At 45.4% G+C, this 19,453-nt stretch overlaps 1 protein-coding gene across 12 annotated transcripts; it reads right to left on the bottom strand.

Moving 5' to 3' along the window:
* Nucleotides 1-205: 205 nt before the first annotated feature.
* Nucleotides 206-18,342, bottom strand: myh7ba (myosin, heavy chain 7B, cardiac muscle, beta a). Of its 12 annotated transcripts, XM_068652348.1 has the most exons (49): nt 18,194-18,342; nt 17,244-17,563; nt 16,339-16,431; nt 14,472-16,094; nt 13,369-14,300; nt 13,125-13,295; nt 12,778-12,925; nt 11,810-11,913; nt 11,579-11,722; nt 11,338-11,494; nt 11,228-11,255; nt 10,942-11,038; nt 10,435-10,458; nt 10,248-10,340; nt 10,112-10,175; nt 9,569-9,667; nt 9,385-9,488; nt 9,190-9,328; nt 9,004-9,122; nt 8,576-8,725; nt 8,328-8,498; nt 8,087-8,266; nt 7,864-7,996; nt 7,720-7,793; nt 7,345-7,432; nt 7,164-7,281; nt 6,679-6,802; nt 6,463-6,599; nt 5,263-5,518; nt 4,925-5,167; nt 4,603-4,779; nt 4,364-4,509; nt 4,200-4,290; nt 3,725-4,114; nt 3,528-3,654; nt 3,321-3,439; nt 3,057-3,253; nt 2,798-2,981; nt 2,560-2,725; nt 2,357-2,481; nt 2,129-2,244; nt 1,859-2,051; nt 1,552-1,755; nt 1,346-1,471; nt 1,109-1,279; nt 926-1,030; nt 747-842; nt 463-597; nt 206-314 (listed from the first exon to the last, which is right to left on the bottom strand). In XM_068652348.1, the coding sequence occupies exons 7-49, from the start codon at nt 12,872-12,874 to the stop codon at nt 303-305; spliced, it is 5,823 nt and encodes a 1,940-aa protein (XP_068508449.1). In that variant the 5' UTR covers nt 12,875-12,925; nt 13,125-13,295; nt 13,369-14,300; nt 14,472-16,094; nt 16,339-16,431; nt 17,244-17,563; nt 18,194-18,342; the 3' UTR covers nt 206-302. The 12 variants fall into 12 exon arrangements, with proteins under 12 accessions (XP_068508449.1, XP_068508443.1, XP_068508445.1 ...); XM_068652342.1 differs by having other exon boundaries at nt 13,369-13,492; nt 14,113-14,300; nt 14,472-17,563; XM_068652344.1 differs by having other exon boundaries at nt 13,369-13,492; nt 14,113-14,238; nt 14,472-17,563.
* Between the last annotated feature and the right edge of the window lie 1,111 nt (nt 18,343-19,453).

Here is a 19,453-nt window from a genome sequence, read left to right as displayed (position 1 = left end):
GTGCGCTTAACGAGGGCATGTTGGAAAACATGTTGGAACGCGGCCCCCAAGGACTAGAGCTTGACACCTGTGACCTTTGACCATGATAGTTCCCTAATAAAGTGGCCTGTTATTAGGTACACTTGAAAATGGCGGTGTACCTAATGATATATTGTTTTGATCTTCATTGTCCATTTATTGGTTTGTGTACATATCAATATTGACACAAGTTTTGAACATGTTTATTTGTCTGCCAGTACTGTACACGGTTCATTTGAGCTGTTGTAGCTGCTTGTCCGTGAGATGTTCACGTGGCCTCATCGTCACTCGGGAAGCTAAAACACAAAAGTTGGTTTTATTGTACCTACGTATGTTATGCATCATTACATTTTTTTTACTAAAAAATTATGACAAGCTTTGTTGATTTGATTTGATTTGTCCTTCAGCAGCATGTTGGAAACCGAACTGACAAGCTCTACCAACCTTTCCACCTTGGTCGCGTGTGCGAACGCGCAGCTTGTTGACTTGAGTTTCAGCGATGTCGGCCCTCTCCTCCGCATCGTCCAGCTCGTGCTGCAGCTTCCTGAACTTGGACATGTTGTTGTTGGCCTGCTCCTCCTGAACACGGGAAAACACAGGAGGAACATTTGAGAACACGTTTGGAACATTCGAATTGTCTGTATCGAGAAAAGGGAGCCTACCTAGTGGTTTAAACTTTCAATTACTTACTTTTAAATGTTTTTCATTGTGCTTCCTCATCAACTCACCGCTTCCTCTGCCACTCTCTTGTAACTCTTCACTTTCATCTGCAGTTTGTCAATGAGGTCTTGCAGGCGGATGAGACTCTTCTTGTCCTCCTCAGCCTTCCCCCAAAGACATTTGGAGACTTGAGATTATGTACTGTATTTGGACTGCAAAGTCACATGCTGCCAGCACTGACGTTTACCTGATAGCAAAGCTCTTTGACTCTTCTCTCGTATTTGCGCACTGTCTTCTGTTGCTCTTGGTTCTTCTTTTGCTCTATCTCTAGTTCACTTTCAAGTTCTCTCACCTGATTAACAAAGAAGGACACTCAGCCTCGCTTACTTTGGGAGATGGCCTTCATTGGAAAAACAATGAGAGCTCTCACCCGAGCCTCCAGCTTCTGGACCTGCTTCTTGCCGCCCTTGAGGGCGATCTGCTCAGCCTCATCCAGACGCATCTGGAGGTCCTTGATGGTCTGATCCATGTTTTTCTTCATCCTCTCCAGATGAGCGCTGGTGTCTTGCTCCTTCTTCAACTCCTCCGCCATCATGGCTGCCTACAAATACACACACAGTTAAAGGAGCTCGACGTCCATCTTTGTACAGGGTGTGGCGTGGATTACATCGGTGATGGCCTTCTTGGCCTTTTCCTCTGCATTGCGACATTCCTGCACAGCATCATCCACCTCGCCTGAGAGCATTGAGAGATCACTCTCCAGCTTCTTCTTTTGGTTGATCAGCCCTGTGTTCTGGAGCAAAACAAGAAGCCATCGTGTCAAAACGGAAAAGTGTTTCTGTAATACGATGGTCATGCCTAACAGTTTGGCACCTGTGAGTGCAGCAGGCTGACTCTCTCACTGGCTTCGAGCAGCTCATTCTCGGCCAGCTTGCGGGCCCGGTCGTTCTGCTCCAGTAGAACCCTGAACTCTTCCAACTCGGCGGCCAGCAAGTTGTTGCGCCGCTCCGTCATGGCCACCTGCTCCTTCAACTCCTCGTTCTTGTGAACGGTGTCATCCAGCTCTATTTGGACGTCCTGACAGAAGTTGAAGATCATTGGTCTACAACTTGATTATCTTCTCAATTAAATGCATGTCAGTCACAGTTGTTTGTCTCTTGACTTTGGTGTCAGTTGTTACCTTAAACTGAACCTGCACGGTTCTCAAGAGTTTCTGGGACTCAGCGGCCTGCCTGTTGGCGTGGTTCAGCTGCACCTCCATCTCATTCAGGTCTCCTTCCATCTTTTTCCTCAGGCGCACCGCCTCGCTGCGAGCCCTGGCCTCAGCATCCAAGGTGGCCTGAATGGACTCCAGTGCTCTCTGGTGGTTACGGCTGAGAAGGAACAAGGAAGTACGGGTGACATCACGGCAAAACTAATTTTCAAACTGACCACCATAAGTAGAACTTACCGGAGATTGTCGAGTTCTTCATCCTTTTCGGCCAACTTCCTGTCAATGTCAGCCTTCATCTGGTTCAGCTCCAGCTGGATCCTCAAGGTTTTGCTTTCTTCGTGCTCAAGCGCGCCCTGAGACACAAACACACATGAGCACACATCCAATTAGGCACCAGCGTCTGTCTACGTGAATTTTGTGTCCAATTCTACATCATCAGTATCATGAACCCAGCCACAAATGTACCTCCGCTTCTTCCAGTGCAGCTTGAATCTCGCTTTTCTCCATGTCCAGACCCTTCTTGATCTTCTCCAGCTCTTGGATGGTCTTCGTTCCCTGGCTGATTTGATCGGTCAGGTCAGAAATCTCCTCTAGTTGGCAGAAAAGAAAGTGTGACCTTCCAGATGCGTACGAAAAAGACGAGCGGTACTGCCGCAAGGCCCGCTAACCCTGCAGGTTCTTGTTCTCTCGCTTGATGGTCTCCAGATGGTCCAAGGTCTCCTCGTAGGAGTTCTTAAGTTTGAAGAGCTCTGTGCTGAGGCTACGGGACTCCTTCTGAGAACCTTCCAGCTCAGTCTGGCACTCCTCATACTTCTGTTTCCACTCAGCCAGCACCTGGTCAAGAAACGAGGTGACATTTTAATCCATGTGGAGCTGCGTGAATCCTCAATCTGTCGAGTCACTTACCTTGTCAAAATGTCTTTGCTTCTTGTCCAGGGCGGCAGCTGCAGCGTTGGAACGCTCCAAGTCGATCATCAGGTCTTCAATCTCTGTCTGGAGTCGATGCTTGGTCTTTTCCAGAGAGGAGCACTTGGCATTGGCGGTCTCCATCGACTCCTCAGCCTCCTGCAGACGTGTTACTAGCTTCTTCCTGATAGCAGACAAGTCAATGATTTCGCTGGCAAAGTCATGCGTACGTACATCTTCTCAAAAGTTTGACACTGACTTGGCTTCCTCCAGTTCTTCCGTCCTCTGAATGGCGTCAGTTTCATACTTTGTCCTCCACTGTGCCACCTCAGCATTGGCCTTGGACAATGCTCTCTGCATCTCAGCCTTGGCCTCCTGGTCCTCGTCGTATTGCTCTCTTAGGAGATCGCAGTCGTGGCGAGATGACTGAAGGGCATGCGCCAAGGCGTTCTTAGCCTGCAGAGAGAGATCCCGATGTCACGGTGGAAGCAGTAAATAAACACCGTAGTGAATAATAACGGACCTTAGACTCCTCCTCCAGCTGCTTCTTGAGATCCTCAACGTTTTGACCAAAGGTGGCCTTTGCACGTTGAAGTTGGGAGACTGTGGAATCACGCTCCTCCACCTTCCTGCCCAGCTCGGCTGTGTAGGTCCAGGTACAAGAGTTACGAAAGGGTCTTTGAAATGGACGGACTTGAAGTTGTTGAGCTGCAGCGGTAATGTTCCTTACCGCTCTCAGCCTGAGCACGGGCCTTGAGAGAGGTGCTGTCATTGAGCTGCCTCTGAAGCTCCTCCAATTTGGCTTTGGCCTCGCTCAGTTGATCTTCAAACAGACGACACGTCTTCTCTGCGGTAGCCTGCAGGTCAAAGGCCGCCATTAGCATTCCTATCTGAGTGCGGTACTCCGTTCGCTCGGTTTCTACCCACTTTGCCTTTGGAGAGCTGCTCCACAGTGGACGCCAAGTCGTCGGCCTCCATCTTGGCCTCGCTCCTTTCTTTCTCCAACTTCTGCTTGACTCGCTGCAAGCTGTCGATCTGCTCGCTCAGCTCAGCCACCGTGTCGGCTTGCTTCTTCCTCAAGGAGGCTGTGGTGGTCTCGTGGTGCAGCAGGGCTTCCTCCAGGTCCCGCCGCAACTTGAGGAAGTCAGCTTCTCTCTTTTTGTTGATCTCGATCTGGACCGACGTGGCCCCGCCGGCCTCCTCCAGGCGCTCGCTCAGCTCCTCCAGCTCGCGAGCCACGTCGCCACGCTGCTTCTCCACTTTGGCCCTGCAAGCTCGGTCAGCCTCCAACTCCTCCTCCAGCTCCTCCATGCGAGCCTGGACCACATGGGGTTGTTTTTTGGCTTTTTTTTTTTACCTGACAACAAAGTTCTGCATTGCTCCGTGAGACATCATTGCTTACCAGCAACTCCTTGATTTTCTTCTGGAGCTGGATGACCAACAACTGCTCATCTGATAATTTTGAGCTCATCTCGTTCATTTCAAAATCTTTCCTGGTAGACAATGACCATCACTGTAAAACGCAATACGTCGAGGTGTTTTTGTGACTATTTCAATCAGACTTACTTTTTGAGCCGCTCTTCCATCTGCTGCTTGTCATTCTCAAGATCCATAACAGATTCCAAAGAAAGTTTCAGATCTCCTTCCAGTTTGCGTTTGTTCCGTTCCATATCCAGACGCAGCTTCTTCTCTTGTTCCAGGGAGCCCTCCAGCTAGTTTACACAAGGATTGCTAAACTTATCCAGACTCGAGACTCTTGCAATACATGATAGCTTCAATTAGCCAGTGTTGCACATGTGACTTACATCATCGACTTGTTGCTCCAGCTTGGATTTAGCTTTGGTCAGAGTGTTGACCTTGTCCTCTTCCGCCTGTAGGTCATCCAGAGTCTGCTGGTGGGCCTCTTGGAGAGCCTTCTTCTCCTTGGTCAGCTTCAATATGGTTTCATCTAAAGCGGACATTTCCTCAACAAGGTTCTTCACCTGGAATAGAAAGACCAGAAGGGCATAGTTTTGGGGTGAAACTAAAGCCACCATATTATTTTCCGCCCCCTGTTTCTAACGGCGACTATTGGCAGAGGAACAATATAGACGGATCTTTCCTGTGCCCTGTTAGCAGCCAGTTCACCTTGTTCTCAAGGGCGTGTTTCTCCTTCTCCACTTTGGCCAGGGTCAGCTCCAGGTCATCGATGTCTTTCTTCAGCTCGCCACACTCGTCCTCCAGCTTTCGCTTCTTGGCCAGCAGATTAGAGTTGGTCTCCTCCTCATCCTCCAGCCTCTCCAGGAGTTCTTTGACTTTGGCTTCCAGCTGGATCTTTGTTTTGATGAGCAGGTCGCAGCGGTCCTCGGCATCTGAGAGATTGTCTTGCTCCTGTTGGTCAGACCGAGGAGAAAAAGAAGCATGCGCTCCATGACATTACCGCTCTAAAAGCAGAATGTGTGAATAGGTTAGGAATCAACACGTACTGCCTGCAGCTGTAGGGAGAGGTCGTTCTTCTCTTGGATCAGGCTGACCTGCCGCTCCTCCAGATCTTTGCGTTTGATGTCGGATTTGTCCAAGGCCTCCTTGAGCTGCACCATCTCCACCTTCAGATTGGCCAGCTCCTTCTCTGTGGCGGCACTCTTCAGGAGGGGCTTGATCTTGAAGAAGAGCTTCATCCAAGGCCAGTGCTTCACTGTGTTGAAAGCCCGAATGTTCCACTGGATAATCATCAGGGCCTCCCTACCGACAGAAAAAAGACAAAATAGAATTGGTGGTTAGTACAAGGTGGATGTTTATTATTAATAGTGAAATTGATCAATAACTAAAAATATACATTCCACACAATTAAAAGCTGTATTGGGAACATGTTGGAGATTTAAAATCGATAGTCAATAAAAGAAAAAATTGTTCTTTGCGACTATCCATATAGCACTGAACTGTCACCAGTGATGTCGATCTTATGGAAGAAGATTCAAAAGTGTAATTCTAGAGTTGTGTACTCATTTCTTTATTTAGTGACTTGCCCTTGATGCTTAGGCGCTCTAATCACACACGGCGGGATGCGACGGTGCGAACCGATACGCTGGGACACCGCTTTTGATGTTTCATGAGCGACCCAAGTGGGTTAGTGGATTGATTTAGTCTCTGCAGGATGGCTTCTCACAGACCTAAATATGGAGCCACAACCCACAGCTCAAGGACTGGCCGTCAGTGTTTAGAGGGTGAATTTTAGTGGGTGTGCGCGTGCTCCCGGGTGAGGGTGGGGGGGCTGATTGCATTTTTGCCATAACTCCACATCGGGTGCCCCTCAAAGGTGAGCGTCTGTGTTTTTTTAGCAACCGAAACCTTCCGCCCGGCGGCAGGCTTTAATCCTCTGTCACCCGCCACGCATCCCATCAATGCCTTCGCGTGGAAGCTCAGGCGCCGTGGACAAAAGGGGCCAGGGGCCATCGGGCATCCAAGAAGGGTTGTATTTTTAGGGAGGCCCTGACCAGCTGCCGCTTGACACATGTCGCCATGTGGCTCAGAGGGCACCGTCAGCATTGTTTGCTTCACTCACAGCTAATGGAGAGAATGGCCGCAGCCCTGAGGGTGCCCGTGTAGGCCGCGATGAACAGAAGGGCCGCACACGCGTGTGCCTGGCAACCATAAAAGGCTCAGTCGTTTTTTTGTTTTTTTTTTACCTCCTTTGATTCATAAGCCTCAAATGCATCCTCATGATCGTGCCTCGAGCAACCGCCTGCAGCAGCGTCAGAATCTTGGCCAAACGTTCATCCCTCATTTCCTCCAGATGGCCGAGCAGGCCGGCCTTGAAGAAGACCTGGAGACCAGAGAATAATTATAAATGGAAAAAGTAAACAACTTGAGGACGTCACACCATTCAAGGAGGTGCAATCTACCTTTGTGTGGCCAAATCGATATTGGTTATGGTCGATGTCCAAGGAGGCTAGCAAATTCTCGGAACCTTTCTTGCTGTCTACAAACTTGTCATCTGGGATGGCTTGTGGGTTTAGGATACGGTAGCTGTAGGAATACAACAAAAAAGAATGACATCATATGATCCAGAAATCCCCCTGTGTATGTTCAAGGTTGTTAGTTTTTGAAAAACGTGTTTTTTATTAGTTGTAGTTTTCTTTTAACAGACCGAATATTTGTTGCGTGAGAGATTTAAAAAAAAAAAAAATTCTTACATAATAAAGTAAACAATTCTCAAACGATTGTTTGACCTTCCTTCTTCTGTACGGACATGGCAAAACCGAAACAAAATGAGTTCAAATATTATATTAAGCAGGATAACTTCAGTTACTTTTATAACTGGAAAATGAAATTGTTGATTCATGATGTGCATATGCTTGTTTGTCCATATGTGCCTGCTCGGACATACCGCTGTTTGAACTCTCCATAGAGAATGCGATTGGGAAAGCCCTTTCTGCAAATCCTAATGCCCTCCAGCACCCCGTTGCAGCGAAGCTGGTGCAGCACCAGGAACGGGTCCATGACGCCTGCACAGGATCCAAAAATGTGAGCCCGGCCCACGTGGATTGAATATTTGAGCTGTTATTTACCGGGAGTCTTGGTCTCATTGGGGATGATGCAGCGCACAAAGTGAGGCTGCGTGCTGCGTAGATTTGTCATCAGCTTGTTCAGATTTTCCTGGAAAGAAAAAGAAAAAAACAGCATTGCAAATTGCCTTCATGAAATTATCTGGCAGTTTATACACACATTATATTTTCAAAAGCAGAAAAACAAAAAGCCAATGTTATCCCACCTAGCACCTGCAGCACTTGGTCAGCGATGAAATGAAGGAGGAGCCAGCACAGACTTAAAGTGATGTTCATGTGATCATTGCCCTAAACATCACTGCAAGTCTTAACTGCCTCCATCCCGGAATTCCTCTGATACCCATACCGGAAATATTTTGTAACGATGGGACAGCTCACCTTGTGCAGCTGAGACACCGTCTGGAATGAGGCTCCCTTCTTCCTCCTCTCTTTGGTCCCAGTTCTCACTGGCTCTGCAATCCAGCGAACGTTAGTCCACTGATGACTTTGCTCGCCATTATTTGAAGTCATCTGATGTCCTACCTGAGTCTGAGCTGACGTAGTTCTCGTACAGAGAAGCTAGCAGCTTGTTTGCGGACTTCTGGAAAACGCCCACCACTGTCTCATTCAGTGGGTCTTTGTTTTTGTCCAGCCAGCCGAAGATGTTATACGGCACCTGTGAAACGCATCACATTTGCAAATGTTTAAGTACACACAGTGATTTAATGAGAAGAATAAAAACGGTGAGTGATGAGGAGGCACTTACGACCCCTGCGTAGTGCACGAGCTCGAAGTGGGCTTCATACTTGCGCTTCTTGTCCGGACGTGGCTTTTGGAAATTTGGAGACTTGCCAATGTGGTTATCAAACAACTTGGCTTTAAAGCTGATGTCTGTGGCTTTGGGGAACATGCACTCCTCTTCAAGGATGGACATGATGCCGAGAGGCTGCGGGACAACAACAGTTCAAAAAAGCTGACTCGTTTGACACGAAGATGTCTTTTTCTACCTTCTCGATGAGATCGATACACGCTTGAAGGTCCAGGCCGAAGTCGATGAAGGTCCATTCGATGCCCTCCCGCTTGTACTCCTCTTGCTCAAGGATGAACATGTGGTGGTTGAAAAACTGTTGCAGTTTCTCATTGGTGAAGTTGATGCATAGCTGCTCGAAGCTGTTGAGCTGCGATGAACATTAACGTTTATTCGGTGGACTGATCACACATCAGAGAAAAAAGGATTTTCCTAAAGTCAACTTACGTCAAAGATCTCAAAACCAGCGATGTCCAGCACCCCAATGAAGAACTGGCGGGGCAGTGAGGTGTAGAGGGTCCGGTTTATCCGGCCCACCAGCCATTTGAACATGCGGTCGTATGTCGCTTTGGCCAGAGCGCCTACGGCATAGTTAACCTACACAACACATGGACAAATATCGGACACGCAGCTGTCATTTACAGCTCAAGTTTCTTACATATCTGAATGGAGTGGCTGCAAAGTTGCCCGTTAAACTGATACTAAAACTAATAAAAACTACCATGGAGTATTCTTGAAAAACAAACATCGACCCTAAAAAAAAATTCAAATTAAAAATGAAAAGTCCTGGCAAAATTGGAGTGGAAAAATCCCAAACTATAATTCTAAATCCGGTTTTGAGTCCAAAGCACATCTGCTGTGGTGGGTAGCTTTACCTGCTCAACATTTTGTCCCTTGACCACATATTCATTGCCCACTTTCACCCTTGGGTGGAGGAGGCCTTTAATGAGGTCAGCTGAACTGACCCCCATCAGGTACGAGGCCTTGTCGGCACCTTGCCAAAAAAACAATTACATTTTAACAAACAATTATATTTTTTGGTCACATTTGTGAGATTTTACTTTCAGTGCCGTCCGCCTCTGCCTGCTCCTCTCGCTGTTTTTGCTTGAACTTCATGTTGCCGAAGTGCATGATAGCGCCCACTATTTTATAGCAGCCATACTTCTCTTCCGGCAAGAAGCCCAGGATGTCCATGGCGTGCTGCGGAGGTCATTCGGTTATTTGGCGAAGCCCAACAAGATGATATAATCGCTTACATCGGTGCCCATCAGCTCCAGCCCGTCATCCAAGTTCTCCACAGTGGTCACCCCCTGCGAGCAGAAGTGATAGTCGTACGGGTTGGAGGACACCAGCAGCATGTCTGCGACAAAAGAGTTGAGAATCACAAATCACGTCTTGACAAAGAAATGAAACATGTAAAGATAACAATGAAGCCCCCACCTAATAGTTCTGGTTTCTTCTGCGACATGATCTGGTAGTAAATGTGGTAGCTCCTTTCACCCGGCTGCTGGAAAATCACTCTGGATTTTTCCAGAAGATCTGAGGAGCAAAGAGAGAGAGATGAAATGAGATAGTAGAATAACAGATCCCTGCTATTGAGTTGCTGTGTAAATGTTTGGGGACCAGACTGTTGAAGGTTCAAATCACACTGCCAACTAAAATGGGGACAATAAATTTGACATTTTGGACTCCTGGACCAGAAGGAACTTTTTTAGGACAATGAACACGTCAGAACAAAAAGGCATCCGAGTTTGCACAGTGTCGCTTTCGTCTTGCCCCTCTTTCGAGGTAACTGCACACCCCTCCCCTCTCTGCTCACTGAGGAGGGTGTTAGCGGTAATTGGAGGCAATCAATTAAAGGGAGCGGCTTGTTTATTCTTGTCTCCATCAAAGCAGTCATCGGCCATGCCTCGCGGTATGCAAACAAACAAATGGAAATGATAAACATAGCACAACCTGCTTAAGGTGAGCCGGCCAACTCACATATATCAATGTCAGAAGAAGCCAGTTTGCCAGTGGGCCCAAAGTGGATCCTGATGAACTTTCCCTGTGGGGGGAAAAAGGAGCTGCGTCTTTCAAATGGCTCGGCTTGGAGCCAGGGCATTTCTCAAATACTCACAAAACGGGATGAGTTGTCATTCCTCAATGTTTTGGCATTCCCAAACGCCTCCATGGCAGGGTTGGCTTCGATGATCTGATCCTCCAGAGTGCCCTGAGAGGGAGAGGTCCAATTGCAGTAAATCAGACACCGTGATGCAGCGCGCACTGATTTGTTTATAATGAGACTCGGTGCTGCTGTCACTCACCCCCGTCTTAATGGCAGGACCTTGCTGCAAGTGGAAAAAGTCAACAAGAAAAAGTGTGAGAGTGTCATCGTGTCGATGATGACTTCATGAGACTTTCACAACAGGGAACAACATGAAGCTGGTGGTTAAAAGCAAATGTCAAAAAAAAAAAAAAAAAAAACAGCACCTCCACGTTTTATATGATGAAGTGTGGGGGGGAAAATCAGTCAGCAGAAAAATCAAAATCCAAGAAAATATTTGGATCAAAACAAAAATGAGAGGGAAAGAAAAATGATTCAAAATATAATAAGAAAGGATCGCAAAGGGGCTGCAAAGCACATGAGGGTGAAAACATGATGATGCACTTCTGGGGAATGAAAATGTATGGCAATACAATAAAGGATTCCTGCTATGGGGAAAAAAAAATACAAAAAGGAAGAGGAAAATAAAAGTCAGCCCAAAAACCAAAACAAAAAGGATTGAAAAAGGGAGGAGAGGAAAAAAGTCGGGTTTCCACGTTTGCCTTACTGCTTTCTTAGCAGAGGTATCCCCAAGAGCTGCCACAATGGCAAAATACTGAATGACACGTTTCGTGTTGACAGTTTTGCCAGCACCGGATTCTCCGCTAGGAGTGTGAAAAATAACAGGTGAAGAAAAGTGAAGCAAAATAAAAACACCCATTGTTACAAGAAAAACTGAAAAAACCTTAAAGGAAAAACCTTTGTGGACACTTATCTCTTTCAAAAATGCTTGCCAAATCTGTGACACTTATGTGATTTGTTTGTCCGAGTGAATCAAGGAAGAAAGGACTTACGTGATCAACATGGACTGGTTCTCCCGATCTGAAAGAACGAGAATACTTGCCACGTTAACTTTTGCGTACCATCTTGTATGTCGGGTTTTGCGAGCGTGTGAGACTCTTACTGCGCAGCATGTCATTGTAGGCATTGTCCGCGATGGAGTAGATGTGCGGGGGCGCCTCCGAGCGCCGTTTGCCCTTGTAGGCGGCGACCACGGGCGGCGTGTAGACCGGCAACCATTTGTACGGGTTCACCGTGACGCAGAAGAGGCCCGAGTAGGTCTAAAGGTGACACACGCATGATTAACGGCTAACCAAGCTAACAAAAGGTCAGCCAAGGTCCCAGCGGAGGTCAGCTACACTCACGTAGATCATCCAAGCCGAGTAGCGTCTGCGCATGTTGTAGAGGACCGAGGCTTCGTTGAGATGCGTCAACATGGCCATGTCTTCTATCATGTCGTACTTGGGAGGGTTCATCTGCTGGATGTCGCTGTCCTTCACAGTCAGAGTCTGTGCAGGAGACAAGGGGACATTTCGAGGCGGATGGAGAGATGCCTCTTGGTAACAAAGATGACATTTTGCATGTTTGCAGCTCACCTTTCCATTTTTGGTCTGACAAATGACTTTGTCCCCACTGAGCTCCTTGATCTCAATCTCAACATACGCCTCTTTCTCATCGGGGACCCATGCTCGCTTCTTACCTGGGGAGCGCCAAGACCACATTCATTTATTTAATTTAAAAAAGGACAACTTTTAAGATGAGCAATTCAACTAAATGTTTGAAGTTTTGGCTTTGTTACATTTCACAACAAAGAAAGAGTTACCTTTTCAACCCCATATTAAAAATATAAATCAAAACAATTTGTTTTATATGTTTTATATGTTTTGACATTTGTTTTTTCCCATAAATGTCATTGATTTACATTTTAATGTTTTTGTAATTAAAATGACCGATTTAGGTTAAAAAAAAACACAAGTTGTATTTTCACAAGGTACTAAAACATAGAGCCTTAATACACTGACAACTGAAGGGTAAAGGTATTCTAATACCGGATATATATGTGATAATTCAATTCTAACTCCTCCTTAATCTTAGATAGCTCTCTTGAATTTAGATTTTAAATTGTATCATATCATTAGATTATATTTTCTACATATCGCTTTGTTACTACGATGTGACATCTAAGCATTTTTATTTTCTCATGTGTAAAAATGAAGATACAATTGTAACATTTAATTTGTCTTTGGTCCACTAGTAATTAAAAAAACATTTTTTTTTTGTAGATATATTGTGTATTGTTCACGTTTATCTTTTTTCTGACACTATCGTAGTTGTGTGTGTGTATACACATATATACACATGTAATAAAAATAAATATATACATATAAACACCCCCCAAAATATATATATATATATGTACACACACAAATATACACAAATATATATATACACAAATATATATACGTATATATACACTCATATATATATATATATAGAGAGAGAGAGCTAAAAGTGGCGCACAGTCGCATTTGTTTGCGGTTTCATATTGCGGGAGGAGGCCTACCGTCAAAAGCGATCGTTTGCGCCGTGAGTTGCTCCAACTCCGACTTGCGCAAAAAGGGCGCCGCTTCCCCGAACTCTCTCATGTCAAAACGGGACATGGTTCCACCTTCCCAACAGCCAGGCCCAGTCAGGCAGACGACGTGTGTTTCCTTGGAGCAAAATAAAACAAATCATGCTATCAATCTTTTTAGAGGATTAGCAAGAAAAAAAACACAGCTGCGTAAAACTAAAGACACGAAAACACAACTGCGTCCTAAACTGTTTAATGCGGGGAATTAAGGTGCAAAAAAGTTGACGGGTGCATTTAAGAGGCGTGTGTAAAAAAAAAAAAAAAAAGATGCAACCCACCTAGGCAAAGAGCTGTCCGGTGACTTGCAGAGACGCACACGAGGAAATAACAGCAGGGTGAGAAGTGAGCGGCCCACTTTATAGCGTGTCGTCAAGGTCACGGGCAGTGGACATTTGTCCCTCATTAGTTTATGCCGCCTCCTCCAGCGCCCATTGGTGCTGAGCGCCAGTCTCAATTGACACAAAAGGAAAGCAACGTTTTTGTCATTGCGCTAAACCCAAGCGGGCTATTTTGGTCACTGACTTATTTCGTGCACTCCACACGCCGTGGCCACAGACGAGAATACTTCATTTTTAACGTTTGACGCAAGTTTAGCGTTTGAGGCTGCGTCGTTGCCAGGCTGAGCGAGAAATGAAGAAATGAAGGCCTGTGGCAAAAAAGCAAGAACAAATGAGGGCTTGTATTTTCATCATTTCAAAGCAATCAGCATTCAAAACGCTCTTGGATTGTTTAAGTTGCTTGGGATGTTTGCTATTGTATTTTGACCCTTGCGAGGATGCAACTTTATAGGATTATTTTGGGAGCCGTGGGGCATTAAACAAGTTACTATAAATACGCAGCTTTTTATTAATAGAGAGAATGAAGGTGTGGTGCAGCAAATTGACAATGTGACTTTCCTCAAACTTTAATGTTTGGCCCTCGCTTGACGTCTTCTGTTTTATGGGGTCATTTTGTCACAAGCGCACCCTAGCTCTGCCTAATTTGACCTTGAAAGCAAGTTGAAGGGTTAGAGCATAATATGGTGGGGGCGGTTCACAGGAGCACGGGTTCTCAGAATAGACAAAGCCAGAGTCCGGAATTCCTCGGCGGGACATCGACTGGCCGCTGCGGCCTAATACTTGCAAAAAAATCATATGCGGCAAAAACAAACATTGACGAGCCATTATCCAAGTGAAGTGGGCCTCGGAAGCCGGTGGCGGCCATCTTTGCGGATGGCGTTATCTGTTGCGGCGGCAGACTACAAGGTGTCGGCGCGATGGCTCAAACCTTGTCGGGCATCAGTGAGATAGAGCTGGCCTGGCTCGAGCTATTCTGGGAGGCGAGCCTCTTCAGAGTGGCCCGGGCTGCTTTTTGTACTATGTCACTCGCTTCTGCGTTTGAAATGCTGCCATGCTGATAACACACAAGGAGGAGATGAATCCCAAAGTCCCCCGAGCTGCTGGCTTTAAATAAGTCTGTAAACACATACACATAAATATACAAATATACACACACATATGTGTATATATATATACATATATATATATATATACACACACATACATACATACATACATATATACACACACACAACACACACAAAAAACACGTTGTGGAGTGTTTACAGTGCTCGTGCCAGCCCTCACCCAGCCCATCTCTCTGCACCACTAGACCGCAACCTTCCACGACAGCTGACTTGTTCGGGTCAGAGCTCTTCTTACATCCCCAGTGTTCCTCAAAATCATTTACACTCATGTGGCCGGGGCCGTCAATGCTCCTGTTTTCACGATTGGACATTTGCGCAGGTTTAAATTACCTTCTTGTATAAAACAACCTCAAGTCAAGGCCTCTCCTCCAAAATGTTAGCTTGGAGCTTCATTGTGGGATCAGCCCGGCTGTCCTGTCGCTGATGACCAAGCGAGGAGCCAACATTTTGGGCGCGGAGACTTGCTCTGCGCGTCGCTGACAGTTGTTTTAGATCATCATGAGCTGAATGCCTGCGGGATTAGGGGGCGAGATGGAGAGAGATTGGGAATTACGGCCGCCGTCGTTTTCATCAGCGCTTAATCGTACTTGACGCAGCCCAACCCGATCTTCGTGTTGGACCTCTGCACAGGTGCCGTCGTTAATCACTGAGTGAAATACCAAAATGTAAAATTGAAAGCAACTGCTGCTGCCTTTCAAAAGATCTTGTATATATTTGATGGTGATCAAAATATGGCGTAGCCAGGCCACGAGTCCATTTGTTCTCAACTGCTTTTTCCACGGATTGATTCGAATACTCGTTTTGGTTAATTGATTAATCGACAACTAATCGTTTTTTAAATTGATTATTGTTTGAATACCATTTTTCTTTTCTTTTTAAATTGTCAATATCCTCCGAATTTCCAACCGGTCCCAAAATTTGGTCCACCGTGCTTTTCATCGGCGAGCCACGCTTTCACCATTTATCATATTTCACCTTGTGCTGCGAACCTGTTTTAAACATTGCGTCTAAATAAAGCAACTATCACAACAGCTCATACAATAAAAAGGTCGGCGAGGTGGCGTTTGGATCAAAGCATTCGTCGGCGGTGGATATTTTTGTAAACGCCTTGCGCCCGACCAGAATGCTTTGCAGCAGCGCTGTGGGCTCAGCCCTCAGCCATCGGGTCATCACATTGGAGACGGGCTGGCGCGTGGCACAAACGCACCCTAAAGCCCCAATTATTCTTCCCCGCTGACTGTGGCCTCATGACATCCAGTCGCATAGCCCAGCCCCACCCCTGCAGAAAAGCTAATCAGTCTTGTAGCTATTAGCCAGTGGCTCCAGACAATAGCCACATCTCTCGTTGTCGTCTGAGTCCGTAGGCCCGGCGAGCGCGGCCGGTCCTGCCCTCACTATGCGTGGCAGCTCTCAGCTGTCTTTCTATTTCAGGACTATGCGGGCATACCTCGGCCCAGCTGGGTCATCAGAGACAATGGACATGCTGCCTTATCCAAACATAGGCCCGCAGACAATCTGACGCACTCCAGGATCCCGGTGAAAGCCCCGCAGCCTCATCGGCCCAATAAAACAAACTGAAAGGGTTAACAAGACGACACGTATGTTATGCTTTAGGATTGATGGCTAAGCGCCGCTCTGTGTGATTCCCTCATGTTGAAAAGAAGATACTGTCGATGTCAGTATGTCAATACATCACCAAGACTTTTACAGTCACATTCGACTTTGGGCACTCTAAGAGAGGGAATTGTATCCATCTTGCGTCCAGCAAAAGACGATGGAGCTCCTAAAACAGAAGTGGACAATTTGAGTTCATGACTTCAAGCACCTGTCATCGCTATTATTAATTTCCTGGTGCACATTCTGAATTTGATTGTTTTAACCAAATGGGAGGTCCCACAAATGAATCTATAACTTTCAGCCAATTTCAAAATTTCACTGTCATAATTAAACTAACGTGCTGTGAGTCCAAGTAGCCGCCCAAAGATGGCCGTGCTCGACTTTAAAAAAAAAAAAAACTGCAATCATACATGTTACTCGGGTTGGACAAGCAGCGTCAAGGTCTTGTATGTGTCCTTCATACACATGTGCACATGCATAGCGCCACCTGCTCTGCTTGGCAACTGCTCAAACACAAAGTGAAAGAAATGACAAGCGGCGCATGTGTTGGGACTTGGAGTTAAATAATAGCGGCGCTTCAGTCGGTAGTGTGAACAAATGCAACAAGTGTGGAAATTAAAGTTGAAGGCGTTCCTTCAATAACACTTAATGAAGACGTCTTGTGAGTATTACTATAACAGATGCAAGAAAAAAATACCTCTGCCAAAATAATTATTATGCTTCATTGTTTTTGCATTTTTGTCATTTGGGATTTAAATCAAATATTTGAAAGTGAATATTAAGACAAAATTGGCCAAATTCTAAAAACAAGAATTGGATAGCCACATTTTAAATACCAACTGCAGTGGTCACCAACTATAATTGTCAGAGGGCCAGACGATAGTCACCTTGGGGGCGGGACCCACAAGTAAAAATTAAAATTTGGACATAACATTAATTAAATACAAATAAGTACTTTTAACAGCATTGTCATTGAATTGTGCTGTGCAATGACAAAAGGTTATTAGCACAGAACAACCCTGCATATCCATTCATACATTTGCTGGCACTTAACCTTGAGCATATGGCGCACTGGGTACAAATAGACCAACATTGGTTCGCGCCTATGGGCCATTTATAGTCTTCAATTAACTTAACAAGAGTGTTTCTGGAATGTGGGACAAAGCTGCAAGCATGCAGAAAAAAATATTAACGCCACCCAACAAAGGCAGAGTCAAACCAACAACCTCTGTGCCATCTTTTTCTTGATAGGTACTATGAATGAGTCTTTTTCTACATTAAAATTGGGTGTTGGGTCGAGATTCCTAATACCCACTTGGCTCTCTCCCGGGGCCCCCGAGGCAGCCTGACAACAAGCTGAAGCTATGTCTGGCCCCGGGATGCTGAGCGGGACTTGAGGCGAGAAGGCTGGCAGGTGAAGACGGTCCTGGGGGATGCTTTCCTTTCGGAGACGTCCCAGAAGACTCAGATTGGAATTCACCCCTGCTGCTTCATGGCAACGGGCCAAACACTTGGACAGCTGCTTTATCCCAACTGGACTGCTCCTGTCACCTCCCACCACACCAATTTGTCAGCGGCCTGTTGTCGACTGCTGCTTGGCAGGTTGAGGGAGTGTGAACAGAAGCAGTCAGGTCACTGAAAAAGTTCATATGGGAAGAGCCAAAACAAAGATGAAACATTTGAACGTGACAATTGTTGCTTTTCATCTAACAATGCAACATATGGTGATTTCCATATCAAATGTGATTTTTTAAAACATACGTATTGTTAAACAATAGCGCCACCTACTGTATAAGTGCTGCCTGCAAGTGAAATTTTGTCACTACACAACTAGAAATATCCTGATGCTCATAATAGAGATATTTTTTTACTTTTACTTACTTTATACGTTTTGTTTCGCTGCGTCCAGTAGTTGTGCAAGAAGTTAGAAAAGTTTGCCCGTTGTTAGTTTTACCACCGAAACCTGAACACGCAAGTCGTATAAAATAAGTGAAATGGAAATTTAGGCTATTGAGCTCCATTTTTATCGCAATAACTCTTGTGGGAAAACGCTTTACAAGTGGAAACTATTTTCATCCAGAAGAATATTTGTGAATCAAAATCTCGATCTTGTCATGCACACGGAACCACAGGGGTTCAAGCTCTACACCTTCTTAAATGGTTCTGAAGTTTGCAAGACATGCGCACCAAATGCATCCAACTTGGCCCATGAATTTACGCAGGAATACTCATGATAAAACAGAAGACAACCTTGCCTGAGCTCACCATTTGAAGCTTCGATGAAACCAAACATTTTGCTTCTACGTGCTTCCGGACTTTATTTGTTTGTCATTGTCACACTATAGCCAGCAGAGGGCGACATAGTCGGTTTCTTTGCGGTCTCCATTGAGTTCAGTAAACTCCAAAAGACTACTGTGGTAGTACATCGATGGAGTAGCAGGGGGCGCGTTAGTCTTCCCTTCCTTTGGAACATAAATCAGAGGGGGAAAAATGTCCCACACTCATATTTTGTGGTCAGTTTGCATTCTGAAGGGGTGGAGTTGAGCAGAGAAGACATTCTTAAAGAGCCTGCAGCAAAGAAATGAGAAGTTGGAACTCCAATGTTCTATGTGTTGAAGATATACACTCTGAAGAATACATATGATAATTAAAAATACTGCCACTATTGAAAAGTGTAATTTAGCATTTAAATTGATTAGTCATTGGGATCCATCCACTTTGTTACCATAGTTGGTTTGGTCACAAGTGTCATTTTTTTCTGGTCAATAATCCTGAACTCTGAAGTCTGAGAAGGTAAGCGTGAATGGCAGGAAGTTTAGTCATAGTTACTCATCAATGACTTTAGCCAGCTGGGGGCTCGGAAAGAGTCGTGAGAATTAGGTAAACAACTTTTGGATTGTTTTGGCTTCACAACACAACCTATGATAACTATCATTTAACATAGTCACAATGTCATCTCTGGTTTTGTTGCACATTGAGGAATACCGGACAAAGCTCTCTTTTTTTTTTTTTTTTAGGTGTGGTCTTAAATGCTTAACTGTGTCATAAAATCCTATAACAGCAACTGTTGCATTGTTATACAATTTTGAATGTGGTTTCATGTGGTTTCCTCTTTACATTTGGATTGCGGGTTTTGACTCCTTTTGGGATGAAGCTCTGTATTTTTGTGGCCTCTTGAAATCATGATGCTTTCAGGACGTTGTTTGTCAACTTCCCCAATGACTCCAACTTCTGTATGCCATCTTGTAGACCGCTCATCACACCACCAATGTTCCATGTCGGCAAACAGCACCTTCTACTGTCAGCTCCAAATATACTGAAGCCTCACAAGGTCTCGCTCACATGTGGTCCGATCCAGACTTTTTTTTATGAGTGAGTGAACCGCAGCAAAGAGCTGCTTTGATGCAGATGTATTGATCTCAATACATAAAGAGATGAGATTTGTCGAATCGCTATATGTGCCAACCACAGGAATATTGCTGATTTGAACAAAGAGCGATTGAAATAGTTGTGTTTGTCAATGAC

This window comes from Syngnathus scovelli, chromosome 11 (genome assembly GCF_024217435.2).
Source record: "Syngnathus scovelli strain Florida chromosome 11, RoL_Ssco_1.2, whole genome shotgun sequence".
In the NCBI taxonomy this organism is placed as follows: domain Eukaryota; kingdom Metazoa; phylum Chordata; class Actinopteri; order Syngnathiformes; family Syngnathidae; genus Syngnathus; species Syngnathus scovelli.
This window is presented reverse-complemented; position numbering and strand designations above follow the sequence as displayed.

Bases quoted from the DNA above. Each gene is read 5' to 3' on its own strand.
- myh7ba (XM_068652342.1), bottom strand. From the start codon at position 12,874: ATGTCCCGTTTTGACATGAGAGAGTTCGGGGAAGCGGCGCCCTTTTTG. The intron at 11,256-11,337 runs GTAAGAGTCTCA...TCGTTCTTTCAG, and splicing joins CTACAATGACATGCTGCGCA to ATCGGGAGAACCAGTCCATG. The intron at 10,176-10,247 runs GTGAGTATTTGA...TTCCCCCCACAG, and splicing joins ATGACAACTCATCCCGTTTT to GGAAAGTTCATCAGGATCCA.